The sequence below is a fragment of the Vombatus ursinus genome, unplaced genomic scaffold, assembly GCF_900497805.2.
Source record: "Vombatus ursinus unplaced genomic scaffold, bare-nosed wombat genome assembly UNPS02014768.1, whole genome shotgun sequence".
In the NCBI taxonomy this organism is placed as follows: Eukaryota; Metazoa; Chordata; class Mammalia; order Diprotodontia; family Vombatidae; genus Vombatus; species Vombatus ursinus.
Window position 1 is genome coordinate 25,503,554 of NW_020954546.1, and position 16,220 is coordinate 25,519,773.

At 37.0% G+C, this 16,220-nt stretch overlaps 1 protein-coding gene across 1 annotated transcript in view; it reads right to left on the reverse strand.

The window, feature by feature from the left end:
• TAOK1 (TAO kinase 1) overlaps positions 1-16,220 on the reverse strand; it is a 149,178-nt gene that overhangs the window by 27,025 nt on the left and 105,933 nt on the right. The window contains 7 exon segments of the mRNA XM_027862402.1: positions 2,087-2,224; positions 3,592-3,795; positions 5,173-5,340; positions 8,461-8,542; positions 10,688-10,781; positions 13,919-14,010; positions 15,727-15,840. Coding sequence (XP_027718203.1) covers positions 2,087-2,224; positions 3,592-3,795; positions 5,173-5,340; positions 8,461-8,542; positions 10,688-10,781; positions 13,919-14,010; positions 15,727-15,840 — 892 coding nt within the window.

Genomic DNA, 16,220 nt, shown 5'->3' on the forward strand with positions numbered 1-16,220 from the left:
GTCAGAGGCAGCAGGAGCACTGGCTCTGTGGCCAAAGCACCCAGGATGAAACTCCAGCCCCCAGCTCCTCTCCCAGCCTCTGTTTGCACATCTGTAAAATGGCAGGTCTAGACCAGATGGCTGCAGATTGCTTCCAGTTTAGAACAACAGTCCTCTAGAATGGCATTCTATGGACGTCCGCCTTGGGTTTAGCACTAGTTATATCCTTTTACACTAGATGAGATAGAATATCCATTAAAGTTGGTCAGCACATGAGTTCAGTGAGCTGGCTAGCACCTCGGCTAACAAACACATAGGCAGAATATTAACAGGGCCAACTGCTTTGGAAAAATAACTGGAGGAAAAAAGAAATGGCCCAGATGAGAAAGAACAGACTGCTGGGAAACATGGCAGAAAGAGAAGTAAGAGTTGGGAGACCCCAGGCTAAACGTGTATCAACAATGTCTTGGGATGACAGTAAAACTTGAAATTCACACGAATAACCATGTGAGGCCTAGAGAACACTGAGGCCATTACCCTGCAATGCTTAGCGCTGATCAGACACTTTAGTACCAGTCAGGCGTTTACTGGGACATTACAGATTTGCATGGAACAAAAGATAAAGTTCCTGGATTTAATTTTGCTATTTCTATACCGATAGTAGGGAGAGTATAAGAAGCACCCAACTAGAGGGCTGATAAGTGTGTAAGGATCTAACATCTATGCACTGATCTCTCTATCCAGGAGTGGGGAGAAAAGCAATGGTAACATGGCAGGATTTGGGTCCCCAGACTTAGATTATGTCTCAGACAGTTTAGATAAACTCTCAACATAAGGCAAAAAATTCCTTGGATTTAAGGTAGTGTACAAATAGTGCTGGGTGCCCAGGGGGTCTGTGGGAAATAAATGTTACCAATGGCCTTCTTAAAGAATGTATTTTTTGGGTGAAATTTTTTGTTTGTTTGCTTTTTGTTTTTGCTTTTAGGCAATTGGGGTTAAGTGACTTGCCCAGGGTCACACAGCTAGTAAGTGTCAAGTGTTTGGTCTGAGGTCGAATCTGAACTCAGGTCCTCCTGACTTCAGGGCCAGTGCTCCACCTAGCTGCCCCCTCGGTGAAATTTTAGAACAGGAATGCCTTCTTGTTTCCCGAATGGGAAAGTATGAGTTTACCACAAAATTAATGAAAGCTATAAACAAAATTCCAAAGTTTAGTATGCTTAAAAAATGAACAAACAAACACATGCATAGAATCTATAGTTTTTTGGCATAAGATAGACAAGGAAACATTATTTTGTGCTTTATTTGATTTGGCTGAAATTTATGATTTGGACTCAACTTTATAAAAATCTAAAATACTCAAACACAGTGGAAGGTTACATGACATCTTTATAAAGGAACTCACTTAGTCTTATACTATCCTTATAAAGTACAAAGAAATATGTATTTTAATGTTCATTTGGGGAAACAGTAGATTAAAGACAGAGGCACAGAAGGTACAGAACAAACTGTAATGTCCCCTATTTCCTAAACATGCTCCAGTCTTTTCTACCTAGACCTTCACTTCTAGACCCGCCTCACTGCCCAGGTCCATTTCAGATGCCCCCTTCTTCATGAAGCTTTCCTTTGCCTCTTAATCTCTTAGAACTACAGCAGCACTTGATACCCTTCTTATGGTGACTTTAGTCTACTTTGTATTAATTACATGATGCTACCCTTATGCTTGGATCACAAGCTTCCTGAGGCTGGGTCTTACTCAGAGGTGTCACAGACCCCTGAGGAAGATTCTGGAACCAGATTAAAATCTAATTGGAAAATATGTAATAAAATATGTAAAAATACAATATAATACAGATAATATTACTATGTGGTTTTCTAAGTTGTTACGCGGTTTAGTGGCCCCATTTCTATTTGAGTTTGACATCACTAGATTTACTAAACTTTGCATCCTGTATATAACAACTGAATAAAGTGCCAAGTACTTAGTAGGCACTGTTGAACTGTTGAAGAAATGAATTTATACTCATGTTTGGGGATATACCTACACACGCCTGAGTCTGAAGTAAGATGTACATATGTTTAAAATCTTAGAACCCAAGAAAGAACATACCAGTGATGCTGTGCGGATAGTAGCAAAGTGTTCTCGATTACGGTAATGTGACTTTTGGCGGGACACCTGTTGGGGTGGAGATTGTGGTTCCGATGCCCTTGTTCTTGGATCTGCCTCTTCTCTGTAATTTTCTTCCTCCTGATAAGTGAGGATGACACCAAGAGTACAGCAGGTAAACATATACATATGTACATAATTCCATTGCACCTTTGAGGAAAACAAAAGCTTGGAGTTTGACTCCATCAAACACAACTTAGATCAATGAATTACTTAAATAAGTACTTGTTAACAAAAACACAGATGCAAGCCTAAAAACTAAGAATCTCTTGTATTTCATCTACAATCAACTTAAAAACCAAAGAAACTTCCCTGAACACACAATATAGGAAGTAGACTCAGGATATGCTTAAATACTTAATGGCTACACTCACATCCTTCCCACCATGTGGGAAGCAGGGTCACTTTTAGTACACCCAGACTGTCAATAGTCAGAGCAATATGCAGTCAGTCTATTCTTTACACTGTGAATCTGTGAGTCACGATGAAGTAAATAGTAACTCAGGGTGCTGTCATGCTACTCAAATGCCTTCAAAAGGCACCTCTTCATTTCACGTAGGATAATGACACACGTAAGCCACTCTCTTCACCAACAGAAACACGACTGATTTGCCACATATGCCAGGACTCTGTTGTCTCAGTAGCAACATGGCTGTTACACAACTTCCCTCTCTCCAAGAAAAATTTACAGAACAGTTTCAAACAATGAAATGTTCACCAAGTGTTGACTCTTTCAAAAGAATGAGTTGGGATTCTTAACCAGAAACATTTTAGTAGGGAGGGAATAAAATCTTTCATTGCTGTAGTCCACCAGCGTCAAAAGAGGTGAAAAGAGAGGTATGATAAAGCTTAATTTTGCCCTGGAAACTAAGAGCCTTTGCTGAAACACATCACTATAAGTAACATTACACAGAAGTAGTGCCCAAAAGTGTTTTTAAAATTTAACCACCTTCTAAGTTCTCTTTAGGGAACGTAGAGATAGAAAAGACTTTGCAAGCAGACATGTCCTTGATATCTAGCTGGCTTCCCCAGAGACTCTGGGGAATTTCCCTCTTGTTTTAGCTATCTCACTCTCACTTTCAGTAGCAGAGCTAATTCCCTCTTTGTGTTCTAATATTTCTGATTTCTATTTATCATTTAAGTGGATTTACTTTAAAAAAATAAGATAAAATAGAATTTAACCAATGCAAAGTGAAACTTAACTTCCAACAGATTTAATTAGTGCCACAAATTCTCATCTCTGTGTAAAGCAACCCTTTTTTCAAATTCAGTTTACCAAGTAGGAAGTTAATTTCATCCATTTCCACATCTGAAGCAAGTTAAATGAAGGGCTGCCAATCACTGCCTAAAAAGTATTGGAAATCTCGCCACTTGTACATGATTTACATAAACTAAGCCCCTACCACAACCACTTTTTATTATAGTCTTTTTGAAACACATATACTCACAGGTTTTAAATGGATGACAGAGCTATTGGACATCACCGTATGGTCCCCCTCCATCATATCTAGTTCACTTTTGTCATCTGAGGCATCTGGAAGACTATTAACACTACTGCTTTGGCTACTGGCACTGATAGACATACTGGGAATGGACTGATTACTTCCAACACTATTCACTGTTCCTGTTCGGCCAACACCATGATCTTGCTCCTATGAGAGAATATTCAGTTAAAATCTTTACGTTACTAATGAACTATTGATCCCAAGTTGCCTAATTACCATGTTCTTTGGAAAGACCTATCAAAAGAAGTTTGCTTTGTTAAGAAATACTAAGACATTGGGGCAGCTAGGTTGCACAGTGGATAGAGTACCAGCCCTGAAGTGTGGAGGACCTGAGTTCAAATCTGGCCTCAGACACTTGACACTTTCTAGCTGTGTGACCCTGGGCAAGTCACTTAACCCCATTGCCTAGGAAAACAAAAACAAACAAACAAAAAAAAAAAGAAAAAGAAATACTAAGATTTGAAAACTTCCCAAATATCAGCTCTCTATTATTAAGAAAAATATCCATTTGTATGAAAAGGTTGGATTATTTTCAAGGTCTTGCATGAGGCTGGTCCTCAGACATCATCAACAACATGATCATCATCATCATCATCATCATCATCATCATCATCATCATCATCATCATCATCACTGCAACAGTAATAATTTACATTTAAAAGTCTGTGGCTTCCTTTTTTTTTTGGTATGTGCATTTCTTCTCTATTCATGTTTAACAATACCTTTACAATCTTTGCTCTTTATTCCATGTTTCCTAGCTGATAGCCCCTAGACTTTCCCCTCTCATAAATACTTTTAATATTTAAACTTTCCAATGCTAGTCCTTCACCCCAAATCCTCAGATTACCTATTCTTCCCTATTGGTACCATTTTCTGATTCTACAGGTATTCTATAGAAATTCAAAGTTACTGGCAGTTATTTAAAAATATATTACACCTTCCAACTTCACTCCTCAATTCCCCAGAATATTATATTATCTCCCAGAATAAGCAAGTCAGAAAAACAATACTGTAGCTAATTAAAGAGCCCATCACTTTTTAGGACCACTTTCCCCACAAAAAGGACTTAACAGCTTTGAGATCTTAATAAGGAATAAGATGGAGAAATAAAGATGCAAATTCAAAAGAAACGTGATGTCAGATAGTTAATCATATGCATTCTTTAATCCATGAGATTGTGAGTTCCTTGAGAACAGGCCCTGTTTTTTGTCTCTGTATCCTCAGAAGGTGGCATAGGGTCTGGCATAAATTACCAAATATTAGCTAAAAGAAGGCCTAGCAATCTTCAACTACAGGCCTGAGGGGGTCCTGTGTGCTCCATGCTATTAGAGCAAACAAACCTGGGAACTGTTCACAGTCTAATAGGGGACTGCCTACCACTAGGTCAGGAGGCCTCTTCCTCAGCAGTCCCAGCGACAAGAGGTTTTGAAAGCAGGCTGTAATGCTTTAAAGTTTTGCATTCTTAAGGAGAAAAATTCTGGGAAGAACCAAATTGGGGCATTTATTCTCCTTCTTTCCTCATACCTCTTCTTCCTCCTGTGCTTCTACAGCAGGCCCGTTATGTGCCTCCTGGAAGAGGAGTTTCTTCATTTTCCGATACTGCAGGTTGTCCAGCTCTCTTACTGCATCCTTGGTTCTCTGAATGAGGTCTATTAACACTGTTTCAGGGCGCTCACGAAGAACAAACATGTGCTGGGTTAAAGACATAGGGAAACAAGATGAAAAAAATTTTTTTTTAATATAAACAATTGTGATGGAATCTCATGACAAAGATTCTTAATATCCCAAAGTTCCTAATAATCTCAATAAAGATTCCTGATAAAAAGAACCATATAACACGAGAAGGTACATTCACTTTTTTTTTTAAACTTTGTAATAAACAAACTTCCCTGTTAGTGTTCCTTCTGAAATCTTTGTTTTCTTATCTGTGTTTATTTTTTAAAAGAAGTTTTTATTCATGTCCTTCATTTTTTACATCATCAGTTTCCTTCAGTATCCTTTTCTCTTTTCGTTTTAAGAGAACCATCCCATAGAACATGTATTTTTTTTAAGATAAAAAAAGTGGAAAAAAACCAGCCCAATTTACCAATACACTGTAAAATTTAAAAATATGTACAATATGTAATGCTTGTGGACCTCCCACTTCTGGAAATGGGTGAGGTGGGAGTGTCTTCTCATATTTCTTCTTTCAACGTATGCTTGTTTTTTTATAATTTTGCAACGTTTACTTTAATTTTTTATGGTTGCTCTTTCTGTTGATACGGTTGTCATCACTGTGTCTAATGCCTTCCTGGCTCTGCTTCCTTCATTCTGCATCAGGTTATGTAGCTCTTTCAAAGCTTTTCTGTATTTATCCCATCCATTCTTAGAGCATAGTCATATTCTACACATTCACGTACCACAACATGTCAAGCCATTCCCTAATCAATGGATATCTACTGTTTCCAATTCTTTGCTATCACAAAAAATCCTACTACAAATATTTTGTTGTATATAGAGAATATCTTCTTATCAGTAGTCTCATTAGGGTATAAACCTAGTTTTGGAATAGCTGGGTTGAAGGGTATGGACATTTTAGTCACTTTATTTGCATAATTCCAAATTTCCAGGTGCTCACATCTCTGAACTAGTAGTACAGTCCAGTTGACTACTGAAAGGTAGCACATGCATTTTACAAATATCATGAACTTGGAGGCCTGAGTTTTTTGGTCCCTTGATTTCTACTCACATAGACACAGAGCATTTTAACAGCTCTATTAGTTTTAAAGTTACTTCTGAAAGTGGTTTGGATATTATGTTTCCAGAATGCTCCTCCTCCCTCTATTACATGTGAATAATAAAACACTGCCATGTATATAGCATTTTAAAAGCATCGAAGTGCCACTGATATATTCTCATTCAATCCTCACAATGGCCCTATATTGAAAATACTGGCTTCATGTTAACAGTCAGAGAAAAAAGAACTGATGCTCAGAAGTGAAGTGACTTGACCCAGGTCCCACAGCTGATGGGGAGAGATCAAGCTCCATCGGGGGAGGCAGAGGCAAAGGGCCCTCCCTCTTCTGATTATAAGCCCTCTTGCGGTTGCCAGAGTTACTTCCAATGAGTTCTTCTCCCATGCCCTTCAATGCAATACTGCTATAATTAGTTCAATTTCCAGACTCTCAAAGCTATTTTTCAGGTTTGAGATTTGGGACTAGAAGGGCTCTTAGAGTTCACTTAGTCCATTCCCATTATTTTACAGATGAGGAAACTCTAGAGAGGTTAAAAAAGCAAAAAAAGGTGTCCAAGGCAATACAGCTACTAGTTTTATTCAAATTGATAGACCACTAAAAACAAATGGGATCCACTTTAGAAATTTCACACAGTACTCTAAAAACTGATACTTAAATCTTACAGTAATTAAAATTCTAGAAAAGATGAAAAAATATCCCAATATCCCTTTAAGTATCACAGATAAAAAAGATGACCATCAAATCCTTTCCAATACTATTGACTCAACATGTTTTAAGCCACCACCACTTACAGTTAACGGAAGGTAGATATACAAGTAGCACAGAAGGAGAAAGGGGGAAAATATTAACAAAATCACTTTGCACTATGTTTGTAATATACAATATCAAGAGAAGGATGGACCATTCTCTCTAGTTATTACTTTCCCCACTCTTTCATATTTAGCTGAAGGAGACCACTATAGAAGGTAGGTAGAAAAAATAAAAATCAGAGTAAAAGAAGCCATTCTTTCTTCTGGTGTTCTTTTGTTAGGATTGGTATCACATCAACACAAAGGCATCATTGTAAAGAAATAAAAATCAGGCTGCTGCTTTGGTTTATTGAATTATTCAAGAACATATTCTGTCTTTTCGTTGTTCAGTCATTCGGTTAAGTCTGACTCTTCGTGACCCCATGGACCATAGTGTGACAATACTGTCTATGGAGTTTTCTTGGCAAAGATACTGGAGTGGTTTGCCTTTTCCTTTTCCAGTGGAGTAAGGCAAACAAAGGTTAAGTGACTTGCCCAGGATCACACAGCTAGTGAGTGTCTGAGGCTGGATCTGAACTCGGGTCTTCCTGACTTCAAGCCCAATACTCTATCCACTGAGCCACCTAGGTGCCTCTATATTCAGTTTAGAAATTAAGTAATAATGTAAAATCAACTAATCAGCTCTATAAGAGTACCTCGTGTTGCTTAAGGAGAAGAACAGATGGGATTAAAGGGGGATAAAGAGAAAACAAAGAACTAGAAAATAAGAGGATACCCACTAAATGGGGACTGCTGAATGACCCACGGTGTATGAGTGAGATAGATTATTGCTGCTCTGTAAGAAAGGACGAAAGAGAATCTTGGCACGTAGAAACTGATGCAGAGTGAAGTGGGTAGAACCAGGAGAACAACTTGTACAGTGAAACAACATGGGAAAGAAAATCAGCTCTGAAAGCTCTGGCCAAAACAATGACCAAAGGGCCAATGAGAAAGCAGCACAGGCTGGCTCTGTGTCAGGGTGGAAATGGCCAGAGATTGATCCGTCTAAGGCAGGGACTGGTTTGGGTTGCCTCTGCTTACTTGTTACAAGAGTTTTAGTTTTGCTTTTTAACTGCAAGTGAAGAGAGGATGGCAACAGTAACACACAAATTTAAAAAAAAAAAAAGGTACAGAAGGAAGCCTGGACAAGCAGGGCAGTTTTGAAAGCAATGGGTTGAATTTATTAGATGCTTTTTTAAAGACAAGAGGTGGTTTCACGTACAATCTTCATCTTGTATTTTTCTTAACTGGTAAGAATTATTACCATTTGAGAAGATGAGAAAACTAACCTTGAGAAGTTCATCTGATGTAGGCCGATCTTGAGGAATTTTCTGGAGACAAGAATCTACGAAGTTGCGAAAATAATCAGACCTGTTTCAAGGGAAAAAAAAAACAAACAAACAACAACAATACAATTTTTGACCATGATGCTAACTTTAACATAATTTCCATTAACCAAGATACTAACATGTAGGAGAAGAAAGGGCTACATATGCAGGCATCAAAACAGGGAAGACCCTCCTTTGAGAAGATGTAGTCAATTGTTCACAATCAGAATTAAGAATGCAAACCTACCTACTTGGAATCTTCTCTAGTTTTCTAGGGAGCACATGGGATGGGTAAACAATGACTTGGGAACATTGTCATTTGCTGGCCCCCATTTTAATGAAATTGCACGATCCTTAGAATACATTTGCATGACCTGGCAACTGTCTATAATCATCAAGTATATTTTTTTCTGATTCTTTCTCCTCCCACCTTTTTGTCCCTCTCATAGTTTCTAAAAGCCTCATTAGTCTAAGCAACATGTCATATATCTTAGGAAGAGTATTCTTCTGAAGTTCCTAAACATTGTGATACTGGTAAATATTACAAAACTTGCATTAAACTTAGAAAAAAGTCATTAATATAAATTTTCAAGAGATTTGTTGGCCAACAGTAACACTATGCATACTCCCCAACACGCATCTTATCAGGTACTGTCTTCTGGTATGGCAGTTTATACTTCACAATTGTCCCATTCAACAGAGTGCGTGGCTTACTAATTATTTTATGTAGATTTGCAGTGACCCCTAAACTAGAAATTAAGTTCCTTATCAAAAGGGATCATACTCATGGTCATATAGCAGAGTGTGAGGAACAGGCATTCAATATGTATTTAATGATTTAACTGAATTGTCAAATTCTGCTTTTCTTTCACATCTCTACATAAAGAAGCCCAAAGAGATTCTATAAGCTATCTGAAAATCTCTTTGGTAGTGAAACCTGTGAATATATCTTAATTGTACGACCTTTAACAAAAGATACCTTTAGTTACACAGGATGCTTTTTTAAGGTCTCTATCTTAAAAAAATCCTCCACTCTAGTTCTCTTTTGATGCCTCACCACAGCATCGGAGGAATCATGGGCTCCTGAAAGCCACCACCAGTGGAGTACAAGTTAAGGCAGGTGCTGCTAGGCCAAAGAAGCCTCAAGGAGATTACCTACAGATGCATCTGTCTCGTTAGGAGCAGTCCTGAGCTCAGAGAGTCTAGTATCTATCAGAAGGCTGGCCACGAGTTAATGAATTACTTTCCCCATAGCATTTCGTGAAAACTATCTGACACAGAATGAAGGATTTGTGACCTGCTTTAGTGGGAAGAGGATGACTCAGATGGATGGAATCATAGATTCTTTTCAAGTATACATTAGTTTATACAAATATACACATACAAGATATGCTGGACTTTGATTGATGACCTGGTCACTTCCCTGGAACTCAGTTTTATAATCAGTAAAATGGGGACTGGGCTAGATGACCATTCTCTCTAACACATACAAGTACATTTGAGGCGTTCTTTTTCTGTCAAAAATTTCCAATACTAATGAAGTGTTTGCTTACTAAAACGGTCAAACTGTTCTTCTCTACAAGTGAACATAATTATATAAAATCCAAGAATCTAGGGGAATGAAGATCAGAGCGATATGAATATCCACGAATATCAGGATTTCAATTAGAGTGATCTGTTCTCTAGTTTTTCATTTGAACAGGTAACTATACATGTCAATTCAAGGGGCCCATCTTTTCAACAACCAAAACACTGCAATCCTTCATGTATATTTAATAGGCATTTCTCCAACTGCTTATACAAGCTGATTAAATCTTAGGCTTTCAGGTTTTCTCAGACATAGCTTTAAAATGTAGTTTCTATTCATTTTAATATTAATGATTCTTAAAACAGTCGAATTTCAAAATAATACTAAATATATTGTCATTTATGAAAGGGACATTCAACTTTTGATTTTAGTATATTCTATTTCTAAACCTTCTGTTTTGTAGATATGCTATGCAATACCACTTTCTAAAAGAGCAAGTGTAACTCAATAAAGGACACAGTATACCTGATGTAAAAGATCTTTATGTTATCCAACATACTTCATTCATGTGCCCAACACAGTGCTGGCCACAGAGGAGGTCATCAATGAATGTTTGTTGAACTAAACTGTTCTAACCACACATTTATCAGAAATACTCACCATTCATTAGATTGTAATGTAGGAGATTCATTCTGAGCTATATGATATAAGGCACTCATTGCGTTCATATTAAATAAAGGAGGCTTCCTTTCCGCTGAACAGAAAAGAAAATTTTCATGAGAAAATGAATACAGCACAGCGACTCAGAACCAGCAGTATGACATGCATTCATTACAAAAACCTCCTAACCACGACTCACACTAAGTTCCAATCTTAAGTGATAATTCTATTGGTGAACTTAGTTGAGATTCCATAGCTTTAAAATTTATAGTAACTACATAAAGTGTTTATGATATGAGCTACTAGAGCCATATGCCACCTGAGGATGGACATGAGGAACTAATTCCTTATGACTTTGACTTTATGGTTCTCAATTAGTCTTTTCCTCAGTCTGCAATATTCTTAATAAAACCAACATGATTTCCTACATGGAAAGTAAAATCAAATTGGAATATTAGAGCTAAAGGCTTTTGGAGAAAATTTATAGGGTACGATACAGAAGACTGACATTTACTGAAAAAAAATTTGACAATCTTGGAAGCTATTCATATTGAAAAAGAATAGCAGTTAAAAATGTGAATAGGTTTAAGTTTTAGGTTTTTTGTGGCTGTGGTATTTTGCAGCACGATGAAAACGTGTTTTTCTAGGACTGTGTTTCAACTGGTAAAAAAATTACTTCCTGTATTCTTGTTGCTAATGCAGATTGTTTTAAAAAGCACCTATTTGTTTGGTGAATGAGTTTAGAACATAATAAACAACTTTTCTACCTCTGTAATCCTCAGAGTGGCTCATGGTGCAGTAGCTGCAAAGTAGATGCTAAATGTTGATTGAGAATGACAAATTAATAGTAGCAATAGTAACTAAAAGAGCATATTTAGAAATATTTGCTCCTTGTCCTGGGAGTTGTGGAAGACCTGGAACACTCCTATCCCAGGATAAAACATATTTATAAATATTTCTCTTTCCCATGAAACAGTCTCATCCAAAGGAAAACTAGGGTGAGATAAGGAAGGAAGCCCTTGGGGTCAGCACAAGAGAGGGAAGAAAAGCAGAACATGATGTGGCACTTCTGTGCTCCAATACCCAGGTGAGTCCAGAACCTCACTGTCAAATACTAAAATTCTATTTCTCTCTCAGCTATAACTCTATTTGGAAAGACCAAAAGATCTTAAAAAAAAAGGTCTTCATTCATCACATTCTGAAGCTAATTCAGGGCAACAGGGAGGACTCCTAAACCAGCTTATTAGGGATAACATCCAATCTCAATTTTCCTGGGGCAAATATAAGGAAATACCAATTGGCTTTGATCTCTTATGATGCCACAATAGCCAAGACTGTATTTATTCAGTTACCAAAACCCAGGAAAGGCCCCAGAAGATTTAGATACATCCCTTTAGGCTACTGTACCAAGGAAAAAGAGTTCACTTTCATGATAAATGACTATTTTAACCTAGAAATGGGAATCAGATATATTCCACAAGATCATGTCCAACTTCAACTGACAATTAACCAGCACTCCACCAGGCCTTTTCCAATGAGTTACAGCCAGGTTAAAAAACAGATCCCTTGATCTCACACTTCATAAAGAAAAATTCAGCATGGAATAAAAATGAAGCATATATGTTGGAGTAGGAGGATAAGGTGAGGGTACTTGGGCACCATCAGCTAAATGCTTTCCTAGGGTACCGGGTAAGCCAATCCAAATTCTCTTTGAGAGTACTACAACAGCCACACACTTCCTAAAGCTGTTTTACTGCTAATATAAACCACATTATTATAAGTATAATCTATTTAATCCATGGCCTAGAATATTAAAGAACAATTTCATACAAAAACTAATTGAGTTCACATAAATGAACAGACTGGTAAGTAGATAACTATCCAATCAGAGTTTTGTTCAATTAATTCTGAGCCTTTTTCCTTAAAGATAATGGTGAATGGCACTGCAAAAACTTCATCAAATTGTTAATGTTTCTTGCTGGACAAACTGCAACATTTGTAATTCTGGGGAATGCACAGAAGCTGATGATGGATATTGGAGAGTGGGGCAGTCCAGGAGTCCCCTCTGAGAAAAACAAAAGATAAAAACTCTGACTATGAATGGAAGCCCACTTTAAGGACTGAGACACTGGGTGCCAAGACATCAATCTTCTAATGCTAAAACCAATCCATTTGTGAGATCTCTATTTCACCTATCCCTCAGTTTCCTTGTTTATTTATGACCCATTTCAGGGAGATGTTGTCAAGATTACTAAGAATTTGCTTTTGTCTCTCTGAAATAAAAATGAATGGGAATGACTCTTTCCATTATCAATCACTAATCTCAGTACCAATGCTAGAAATGCAAAAGAGTAGTCTTGTTGGTAGATGACTTTAGAAAAATCAATGCAAAATTACTTTTAACTATACAGTAATAAAGTTCTAATCACATCTATCCCCATGAGACAGTACACTAGATACAGATGTATAGCTTCTCGCTGAAACTAGGCCTGATCAGGACCAAGATCCCATCTGAACAAAGCCAACAGTAATGATTTTTTCAAATTAAGGCATTGTGACCTGTTCATGTCCTTGGTGTCTCTCTAAAACACTTCCAGCATACTTTTCCCAAGTACTTGTAAATATTCTTTTCATTTTAAATAAATTCTTATGGAGAAACTTCGTGAAATGAAAAACTCAACATTGGAAAGGCTGGGAGGTAGAGTTGGTGACACTGGGGGAATTAGAAGAGCCTTACTAATCTTACTCTTAAAAGAAAGGCTTGCTGTCTGTGGCATATCTGTGAGGAGCTAAGCTAGGACAACCTTGACAAGTACCAAGACTGGTGTAAAAGGCAGTGAGCAAATGGACACCTTAATTACCTGGTTCACCCCAGGCAACTAGGTGCCAACTATCATGGCATCCCATCAGAGGGTTTACCATACATATCAACTTACATGTGAGACAATTCTAGCACAGTTCTACCTACACATTAAATGCTGAATAAATATTTGTTGATTGCTCCTAAACACAGATATCATTAGTTTAGAAAGTTATTTTAGGTCCATTACATTAATTGACATGCCAAAGTATGAAACAGAGAACCAAAATGGGACTTCTGACAGAAACTTCATCAATTGCTCCCCTAAAGAAATTGCATAAAATACAGAAAGCTATATACAGGAGATAGAATTGAGGTTAAAACATCTGTTAAGTCAACCTATCATATATCAAAATAAAAATGTTGCTTACCTAACTCAATACATGTTATTCCAAGAGACCACACATCTACTTTGCCATCATATTGCCCTTCATCCATGGCTAAAATTACTTCTGGGGCCATCCTAAAATACAAAACATTAATTTTTATTGCTTAAAACTCTATAAATTTGTTAAAATATTCTATGTGAACTATATAACCTACATGTTAGAATGAATACTGTCTTAAACTTTAGGCCCAACTACTTAACAGCAGAAATATTATGATGGGCAAAGAATGTATAGGGGAAATAAGATAAATATAATCATCTCAGAACTTCATTTGGGGACACTATTAATGTTAAAACCAGTCTAATAATCATTCTCATTCTTTTTTCTGGATCTCAGGTATTAAAATTTGAAGATTCTAACTTGCACACCCCAGAAAATAACATATCTGAACCAGATAGTAAATATAGGGCAATCTATGCTGATCCCTCAATTTTTCCCTAGGTTCTGACTAGTGATATTTATCTTTTGTTTGGAGAAGCTTGAAAAAGAAAAGCAAATAAAAATGTGAATAACTTCCTCAGACGATCTTATGCTTCAAAAAAGGTAAAAAACCAAAATCATATAATACCAATAATAGAAAAGTAACGATGAAAAAATCTGACTTTTTCTTCAAAATTAAAAGGATACCAACTGCCCTACGACTGTGTACAAAGCTTTTATTAGGCCACAAGTAGCACGCACGTAGAAAAAAAAATTCTATAAGACTTTAATTCCTAGTCACTCAAAATAATGTCACTATCCATGGGTATAACTGATAATATTTTAGCTCCAGTATTACATGAAGAAGTACATTCCCATGTATTTATTTGGTTTCCTGAACTGGACTCTATGGCAGAGACTGCCTGGTACCTGCTTGAAATCTAGATACTCTAACCCCATAGCCCTGAGCCCAGTGTAGAGAACTCATAGTGCCCATTCAAATGAGAAGGCAATGTGGTGTAGTTAAAACAGATCTCAGGAGAGACTTGGGTTCAAATCTTGCCTCTGATACACAGAAGGCATCTGACCAAGATTAAATCACTTAACCTCTCTTTTATCTTAGTTTACCTATAGAATGACAAGAATTATACTTGCAACACTTACCTCTCGGGTTTGGGAATGAGGGTCAAATGAAATTAAGAAAGTAGAGTGCTATGGAAACTTTAAAGTGCTATATAAACATCAGTTATTATTATTAAATGCTTCACATAGGATTTAATACATAAATATCATTACTACAGCATGATGGAGTGATGACCATATGTTATTTTGCATAATTTTAAAAAACACTCCACAATACTCACAAAATACAACTCTAATACAGTCAATAAACATGAAGACAGATTATAGCGTAAGAACACGGGATCTAAAAATAACCCGCCCTGTTCAGCTAGTGTTTCCATCTCCTCCCTGAACAAACTTTGAGTCAAAGCAATTTACTGACCTGCTTCACACTTAATTTTCCTTCCTATCCCCAAAGTTTACCTGAAAGTGTCAAGTAAAACAATGAAGAAAGAAGCAGACCATCTGAGGGCTGAGAAGAGCATTGCTCTAACCCTGGATACCTGAGAGTGGACAGCATTCAGGTGTTCTGGGGCCAGCCCTTAAAAATGTAAGGATTTTCAATATGGTATACTTTGAGGAAAGATAAAAAATATTATCCATTTCCCTTAGGTGTTCTCAGGCATCTCTCATTACATACTCCCTTCCAAATGAAAATAATTCCAAACTGAATCAAGTTCAACTTGTCATACTAACCAGACACACTGACTAGCAGGTTAAAACCATCATTAATAGAAAAATATTCTTACCAATATGGTGTCCCCACAAAGGAATTGGCAGGAGATGCTATGGAAGCAGATCCAAAGTCAGCAAGTTTCACCTGGCCTGGCTCTGTCAGGAGGATATTTCCTGCTTTGATATCTCTGATTAAGGAACATAAGATAATTATATATCTTGCTTTTCTTAGACTGTGATAAGGATCAAATAAGAATTCTCCAAAGAAGGGAGAAAGAAATCAAAATAATTACGTTCCATGAAACATTCAGGGTACAGATTAAAACAAACAAACAAACAAAAAGGCTTCAGAATCAGAATTAGAAGAAAAAAAAAAGCAAGGGGGGAAAAGAGCTACAGATAATTACTTAATTGTAAGATAAAGATTTATATTTTGAGTTTCAGTTTATTTGTACAAATAATGGCATAAGAATAAGAATAAACTGAAGTAGGAGTTTAAAAAATGCATGCCCACAACTGCAAAAAACCTCTATGGAGAAAAGGTAAAACATTTTTTGTCCCTACAAGC